Source organism: Microtus ochrogaster, chromosome 22 (assembly GCF_000317375.1).
Source record: "Microtus ochrogaster isolate Prairie Vole_2 chromosome 22, MicOch1.0, whole genome shotgun sequence".
In the NCBI taxonomy this organism is placed as follows: domain Eukaryota; kingdom Metazoa; phylum Chordata; class Mammalia; order Rodentia; family Cricetidae; genus Microtus; species Microtus ochrogaster.
This window is the reverse complement of record NC_022023.1, coordinates 6,892,348-6,901,549: the sequence shown is the minus strand read 5'-3', so window position 1 is coordinate 6,901,549 and position 9,202 is coordinate 6,892,348. Positions and strand designations below refer to the sequence as shown.

General features: G+C 38.0%; 1 protein-coding gene across 2 annotated transcripts in view; it reads right to left on the bottom strand.

The window, feature by feature from the left end:
* The window catches only part of Dlg2 (discs large MAGUK scaffold protein 2), a 1,686,730-nt gene that overhangs the window by 1,501,219 nt on the left and 176,309 nt on the right, over positions 1-9,202 (bottom strand). For both annotated transcript variants that reach the window (XM_026784310.1, XM_026784311.1), the window contains exon 3: positions 7,656-7,801. In XM_026784310.1, the coding sequence (XP_026640111.1) occupies positions 7,656-7,801 (146 nt within the window). The remainder of the gene's footprint in view (positions 1-7,655; positions 7,802-9,202) is intronic.

Here is a 9,202-nt window from a genome sequence, read left to right as displayed (position 1 = left end):
GAGGAGGAGGAGGAGGAGGAGGAGGAGGAGGAGAAGGAGGAGAAAGAAGAGGAGGAGGGAGGAGGAGGAGGAGAAAACTCAAGGTTGAGTAGTGAGTAAGAAGGGATAGAGGAGTAGAGAGATAATTTGGCGGAAGTGTGAATATGTTTAAAATACATTATATGAAACTCTCAAAGAGTAAAACTATTAGGCTAGAGACTGGGTAAGAGTATTCTTCCTCTTCCAGAGGACTTGGGTTCAATTCCCAACACCCACACGGCAACTCACAATCAGCCCAGTTGCAATGCCAGTCAAAAGGAATCCAATACCCTCATTTCACCTCTCCAAACATGGTGTATACACGGTACACAGACACATGCAGGCAAAAACACCATACAGTAAAATAAAAATGAAACGAAAACAATTTCAGAAGTTATCTCGTAGTGATTACTAGGTGTCAGCATAATGCTTCCTATAGCCTTCTCCTTACCCCTCTCAAAGTCACATGGTCTACCAATATTATCTTATTGTGTATCATCAAGCACAGGTCTTGGCACAGAGATATACATCACTGCAGAATGTCTTGGTTGTCACAGAGCATTTACTGAAGAATATTTGTGCATTGGCAAGAGAGAGTCGTGGAGGAAAATGGGGATGTAATTGCAAGCAAACAATTGAGAAACAGAAACTTTGAGAAAACGCAGAACTGAATAATAACACTATTTTTTTTGGCTCCAAGGAAGATTTAAGACACGAAGATCAGGATAATGATAGAAAAATGATATCAAAGGATTTTACATATGGCTATAGGACTTTTAACTCCTGCAAGTCTCCTCTAACCTCTATATATACTTGTTCATGTGTACACACTCAAAAAGCAAAAAAAAAAAAGTAAAAATATTACTCTTTGATAGACACTAAGATAGTCACTGAATATATATTAGTTTCTTTTCTTGTGACTGCCCTTACCCAAGAGGGCAGATACCGTCTCAGCAGTTAAACAATAATAATATCTGGCAGCCAAATAATCTGATGCCTACATATCTTTAAAATACTTAATCCAGTGCTAGTTTGCCTTGGAATTTTCATTCTTATGCTACTACATTTTGTCTTCACATTGTCAGAATACTTAAGATATTGACTTGAATTTACTGAGAAAGTTCATAATATTAAGTTAAATGCTAAATTCATATAATAAAGTCTTACTATTTCAGAGACTAGTTTTTAGTTTTGCTTCCCCTGGGTAGACTGAAGTCATCAAAGGGCAATCCCTTTGCAGTTTCTCTGCATTAATTAAGGTTGCTATGTGTTAATGGACATCTTAAGAAAAAATCATTTTATGCATAAATGTACTAACAACCATCATCTAACCTTTTAGGAAGCAATTTTCCAGTTGATATTGCCATTGATGTTTTCACATTTTGTTTTCAGAGACAATTTAACAATCATATAAGAATGTCATTTGTCATTGTTTTAGATGACAGAATCTATTATTTATTATTATTATTACAAATTTTAACCTTCTCCCCTCCTCCCATTTCCCTCCGCCTCCCTCTATTTCCCCTCCCCCTCCAGTCCAAAGAGCAGTCAGGGTTCCCTGCCCTGTGGGAAGTCCAAGGTCCTCCCCACTCCATCCAGGTCTAAGAATCCATTACTTTCATTGGGAGATTTGATAACTGAGTCATGTCAAGGTCTTCTCTAGTAGCCTACATCTTACAGAAGCCCTGATAAGAAAATGGAAAGAAAGATACACTGAAATCCCAAATGATGGACACTTCACTCTTTGTGCCCATCTCTACCTTCGTGGGAACAGGCTGGGAAGACTCGACATCTTAAACAGCCCGACTCTCTGAAGAAGCAAACTTACTGGAGGAGATATTCATGCTCTGATGTTGAAGACAGAGACAGTCAGAGCACGGCACAGCAGCACTGAGGGTGAAAGAGTCATACACATATCTTGGTGTGCATCGACAGCTCAGTGATTGGATCTAAAGCCCACTGAACAAGGGGGAAAGAATGTCTGGTGATGGAAACTCCACCAAAACCCAGAGCCTAGTGAAGTCATGCATCCTGGAGGAGAGCCCACAGCTGACACTTTCCTAAGTCTGCATACCTACATTCTAAGTATTGTCCTTATACCCACCCCTCCTCAAAGAAACGTCTCTTTGCAATAGATGGAAACAATAACACCAAACCACAGCCAGCCAAAATGTAGAAAACAAAAGACCCTAGGGGGCACTGTCCCAAGTGATACATCCACAGCACAATTCCTGCACCCAAAGGCTCAGGAATCATTGTGAAAGAGGGGGTGGAAAACGGTAGGAACAGAAGAAACAGGAAGTTTTCAGTAAGGCTGTATCGTCAAGGAGGCTACACCCAAGAAATCCCTTCGACTTGCCTGCCTAAACAAGACTTGAATAACAGTGACACCGTGGACAGGCTAACATGGAAGGGTCACATTCCCCAGACTCTCAGCTCTAGACAAAGAATATGTGCAACTGAGGAATGCTCAGAGTGGAAGACATGGGCTTCTGCAGGGAAGAGCCTCCAACTGGTGATCCGGTATCAAGTCAAAAGTCATGAAGTCATCAAGCACAAGTATCATTATAGGGATTGAGCAGGCTGCATTTATGAACTTAGAATATACAGACATATATGAATTTGAGGGAGAGATCAAAAGGTGCTTGGGGAATGGAATAGGAGAAAGAAATCATGTAATTATCATTTCGAAATATAAAAATATATTATAAAAATAAAAAGATACGGCTGGTCTATACTTAAACCAACACAGGCCAAGTGGTAAGGAACACAAAATAGAGTTAAAATAAACTCTGAAATTGCATCTGAAAAAAGACTTGTTCAGAAGTGTGTGCATGTATGTATGCTAATTCTGACACGGAATAATAAATGAGTGCAAATAAGTCTCGGTTATTTATCTTTGTAATGGTAACATCTATTTACAGATCATTAAAAGTGCTAATGTATATGGAGCCAGATAATCGTTTAGTGGATGACTAGAATTAGGCTATATTTTGAAAAGCTATTTACTTAGTTATTTGGTGTGTATGGTGAGGGGGGAGAGTGCACGAGGGCACACACATCAAGGTCAGAGGATAACTCTTCAGACATCACTTATGCTTTGCAGTCTTCAATTTGAGGAAGGGTCTCTCCTATTGTTTTTGACACTGTGCTGCATAACGAAATTGTCAGGCAATTCTGTCTCCCACTAGGCAGTAGGAGCGCTAGTATTGCAGGCAGGAGGCAACTCAATGTACTTATTGAATACGGGATTCAGGTCATCAGGTTTGCAAGCAAGGTGCCTTCTTGCTTGTTTGCTTGCTTTTTAATATTTAACTTTTTATTCTTGAGAATTTCATACAAGTATGCTGTGAAGTATGAACATATATACTACCATTTCCATACTGCAACTACGCCCATATTTCCCTGAGCACACTCCCCTCCCAACTTTATAGCTTTTATACCCCACTAAGCACAGATATGAACAAAGTTTTCTACTTATTAATACATTGTCCTGCCCTACCCTAATGTTTTAAAGAGTGTTTTTCCTAAGCAATAAATCTAAAGAAAAGATACTGATAAAATAAAGCAAAGGTACTACATGTATATAAATTCATGGAAATCATTTTCCTTAAGAAAGTCTGTATACAAAATGGATAATTTAAATATACAAAATGGCCATGTTAAATGGCAAACAAAGGAGTCCAGCTAGAGAAGATGTGGACTATGAGGAAGTTAGCAGACAGGCACATTCTCAGTCAACAGACTTCTGAAACGGGGCTCCAGTTCACCAGGAGTCTGCAGTCCAGAAATGAAGTGAAGCTGGTTATCACGACACCCACGAAACTGGCAGAAATTCAGAGGTGCCGGAGCACTCTGAGGTGAGAGCCATGTCTCTAGGCACTGTGGCAGGGATGTGACAAGTGACATTGTTCTCAAAAGCCTTATTCAAACTGAAATCATGCATATATCCAAGCCAAGAAATCCACCCCTGAGAGTTTATTCTATAGAACAAAAGCCCCAGCCAACGCCGATGCACGTATAAAGATGATGGCAGCATTGCTCATGCAGGAAGGACCCTGGGAACAGAAAATCCACACTGCTGGGAACGGCTGAGCATGTTATTATACACCTACGCTATGAAATTACACAGTCATCAGAAAAACTAAAACTACCAGACAACTTGAGGAAAAACTAGGAACATTTCAAAAAATAGCCACATCTCAAAACTTCTTACTTGTGTACATATATGCCTAGTGTGGCTTTACATTTAGAACCTACACATACGTTTATAGTTTTATATGAATGCGTATCATATGAGTATAGGCAAAACCGTACTAAGTTATTAACCAGGTTTATCTTATATGTCAATAAGCTAATGTAGTATAGGCCGAAAGTAAGAGAAAAATGAAAAGTTGAAAATTTCAAAGAATTGTTTTGTTTTTGTTTTTTGAGACAGGGTTTCTTTGTGGCTTTGGAGCCTGTCCTGGAACTAGCTCTGTAGACCAGGCTGGTCTCGAACTCACAGAGATCCGCCTGCCTCTGCCTCCCGAGTGCTGGGATTAAAGGCGTGCGCCACCATCGCCCGGCCGAAAATTTCAAAGAATTGAATTAGGACAAACATACACACGAAATTATGCAAAATTACATATGTATATGACACTTGGCATCTAGAAATTGAATAAACACAAGTTTCTGAAATTTTACGTAGGCCAAATTCCAAGTCTATAAAGGGCTGGTAAAGCATAGGAGAGAGCTTAACTAATTTGAGAGCTAAACAACAATAAAGCAAAGAAAAATAAAAGGAGAAGAATAAAAAGCAAAATGGAGTAGCAACTGTTAGGTACCACAGCTAGGAGCATGTTTGCCTAGCATGCGCCAACCATGGGTTTGGTTCCAGCACCACAGAAACCACATAAGGAGACATGCATGTTCAGTCGCAGGTCCATGGAAGCCGAGGTCAGAAGCTGGTCATTGTCAACAATAAAGTCAGGGTGATGCCAAATCGAACTACACAACCCTGTCTTGAGAAAATGTAAAGGGCATAGACTCTAGCACATAAAATTAATACATATATATATAGCAATTATATATGTGTATGTATATATATTGAATGCTAAATAACACCATAAGGGAAATCTTGATCAACAAAGTTATAAATGCAATAATTCTGACAGGATGCTTGCTTTATTAAAGTCACTATTATGAAATAATATAGATTATAACACCACCTAACAGTAAATAGTTTTACTGAATCACAAGAGAGATAGCTAATAGTCGAGTCCCAATAGTGAACAAATAATTGCCCTATAAAGGCATTAAGCAACAATGGCCTCTATCAATTTTACAAATTATTTTAGATAATTTATGATAAGCTAGTCTGAACATAGGCAGATAAACAGAAAAGAAAGATTCAAAGGTAGGTTTGATGGTAAGACCTACCTGCAAACACTTTGCCAATCTAAGATTCTAAAAATATCAGTATTCTTAGATTCAGTAATATCTCTCAGAAGATCTACCTAATGTAAATTAGAAGTATCCATGTAGCTATATATTTACATGGGAATCTCAACCACAATGGTACTCATGAAAGAAATTTTGAGATGACCTAAATACTGACTTATAAACTACTTAAGTTTTAGAAACAGTTTTAAAATACAGGACATAAAATAGCCCTACAATGGGGTTGGAGAGGTGCTTCAGAGGTTAAGAGCACCAGCTGTTCTTCCAAAGGACCAGGGTCCAGTTCCCAATACCTGCATGGCAGCTCACAACTGTCTGTAACTCCAATTCCAGGGGATCAAACACCCTCACACAGACATTCATGAAGGCAAAAACACCAATGCAAATGAGATAAATGTGTAAATCTTAAGAAAAATACTGAAAATGCCCTATAAGCTATTGTCCCTATGAAACATAAATCTGTCTTTCCAACTGAGCACAGTGTATTTCAAAGGTTCTCTTCCATACTCAATGTCCCCAGTCACTCTTCTGCCACTACATAGACTTCCTTGTTAACTGTCACTAGCCTCTTATTCTCTTTTATGTCCCATATGTCCTTTTGCTCAGCCTCCAATCTTCCTCATAATCTTTTACCCTATTCTTGTTTATTTCCACTTTTCTAACATAATGTAATCTAATCTTAAAAGAAAATGAATAAAAATATAAAAGAAATGTAATCTACTTCTCTATACCATATACATTATATTGTTTATATTCGTTATATAAATAAAGATTCACATATGAATTTTATGAAATAAATATGTCTGTATAAAAAGAGGTTGTAAAGGTCAAAAATCATTATTTCTAACTTTTGAAAGTAGAGTGCCATCCATTTTTGTGATTCAAGTGCTGGGCATCCACTGATTTGGAAATTATTGTCCTTGTTATTTTTTTCTCAGAGTAACTAAGACGATCATCAGACTCCATCCTACCTCATTTCCAAATCAATTCTAAGTAATACAGAAAGTATAAAAGAAACTTTAATTTAACAAATAAAAAGTTCAGTAACCAAGGTCCATGCCATTGATTGGCAACAGAATTCTTACAGCGTCCAAGATATGCTATAAGCTATAAAGCACCAGAGTTGAGAAATGGAGTGCAAGTTTTAATCCCTCATCCCTTCAAAACAGTGACTGTATGTGTGTGTGTGCGCTGTGTTTGCTTTTAAGAATTTCATAAATGTATGTGACATATTTCGATCGTATGTACATCTTACTCTTCCGTCAAACACATTCTGGATCACAACCCACAACACATCATGTTTTCCTTTTTGTTTTGTTTAATAAACCACTGCGTCCGATGAGTGTGGAACCTATATGCATGTGTATGATGCTTTCCAATGGAGCAATAGCAACATACCAGAAGCCACACCCCTGAAGAACAACTTTCCCCCTTACAATAGCCTTCAGATTCTACTAGCTCCTCAGATATATGAAAGCATCATTGCTCTGCCTGTGGCTCCATAGTTGTCTTCAGCTATAAACACAAAACAGAGCATTGATTTGTGTTTCCTTTTGGTAACTATAAACTCTATGGTCTCCAAACTGTTGTCCACTGAATCCTAACTTTTAACATTGTTTTGAGTGTGTGAGTTATATTTTAAATGCATACGCATTGCCACTAATATATGTGTGCTAGACTTACCTACATAAAAAATAGTTATAAAAACTTAATTTAAATAATTCAAAGACAGAAAGAAATAGAACTAGTACTTTTAGTATTTTGCTTCTACATGCTAAAGACTCATATCATCCATACTCCGGGATATGTTTCTCTGCTGTGAAAATCACAGACTTAGCATACTCTATTTTCCCATTAGTCAGCTCCAATTCCTACCACATCTTGAAACCAAGAGTGTCCCTGGAGGAGGATTATTTTCTTGGTTGGTTATGTGAATGTTCAAACCTGCGCCACTTCAAATTAAGCAAACAGTCCTAACAGATATGAAAAACCATATCTACAACTATGCAAGCCTTGCCTTTCTCATAGTCTAAATTGTCTCTTAGAAAACTCCAGATTTCACTGGATTAAGACTGCAAGCATATTACCGCTGCCATTCGACAGGAACAATGACTACACTACTGTAATGACGGCCCTCAGCCTTTACAAACATGAGTCTCCATCTCTCCAGCCTCAGAGGGGTTTCCGCAGCATACCTCTGCAGATGTTTGCAGACCATCACGGCATGGATCATGAACGAGAGTCTTCTCCCATTTCTGTGCAACTTGGTTGGCTTCTTCTATCTTCTGTTCACAGCTTTTATGAGAATTTAATAATGTCACCTCATAAAATTCTTGAATATCTGTAAAGAAAATGTCAGAAAAGAATCAAAATGTCATATAGCACCTCATAAATAGCTTGCATGCGTATGTACGTGTAGCATACATATGAAAATGTAGCTAGTTAAAATAAATGAATAATTGTATTCTAAACTAAAGCAATCAGAACAGAAAACCTGGGAATTGACTTTTTAACAGCATCAGAATAAATACAGCAACTTCATATTCGTGGACACAGGAAGCAAACAAGATGTTCAATAGTTGAACAGCAAAAGAATAAGATGCCCATAAATAAGGATATCATTGGAACATAGAGATAATGAGTTATGAAAACATGGATGAATTTCAGACAAGCATATTGACAAGCGAAAGAATCTAGTATGAAAGGAATACATACAATATTTTATGCATCTCACATCTGGGAGAAAAACAAAGCAAAATTGAGGAAATATAAAAGGTGAACTTTGGGAAAGACAAACTAGGTAAACCAAAAGCAGCAGTATTTATTCTATTTGTAGTAATTCATAGTGGGGAAGATAAAACCTAAAGCATGAGTCAAAAGCTCAGAGAAACTGTCGTGGCCTAGAAGAGCATGAGGAGAGAGAGACGTGAGGAAGCCACGCAGCGTGCTATGCCCATTAAACTCCTGTAACACAGAGAGCCTGAGCTACACCCTGCAAAAATTTTAGAAAAATAAGACAACTAACTCATGACAACACTGTTGGAAGGTGTTGGCGACTGGGGAAACAGAAAGCGGATCTATGGTAAGTCTCTGGCCTGTCTTTGTAACTTTTTCTAAGTATAAAACTACTCCAAAGTAGACATGCTCCCAGCTTTTCTACGACCATTGCACAACCACTGTCACACCTTGAAATGACCCCGAAATGTTTTTTATAAATTCATTGTCAGATTTAGGATGAATGGGAGTCGAATGAATATTCCATCAGGTTACATTTTCTAACGTTAAGGAAAGGGTGTTTTTGAGGACAACGTCTTTGACACTGAAGAAGACTGAATGACCTTTGAATCAGCTATGCACTAACTAGAACACACACGTTAAAGTATTGCTAGTATCGAAGCATATAAGGGAGGTCTCAAAGCATCATCTTTTACACACACACACAAAAAAAACTGTGACAAAATAGGGGGTTAATATGAAAGAGACTCAGAGAAAAGAACAATAACTAGAAAAAATAGACTTAAGTGTCTGGTTGTTATTATTGTTCCATCACTTATCTGACATAAAATACAGAAGATCTATACACAATGCTTTTAATTGTGTAATTGCTGAAGCAGAAAGATGAGAAAATGATAAGGGTCAGGCAGAATGGGGCAGAACCAAAGTAGCTCTCAAGAATTAAATATGTAAGCCGGGCGATGGTGGCGCACACCTTTAATCCCAGCACTCGGGAGGCAGAGGCAGG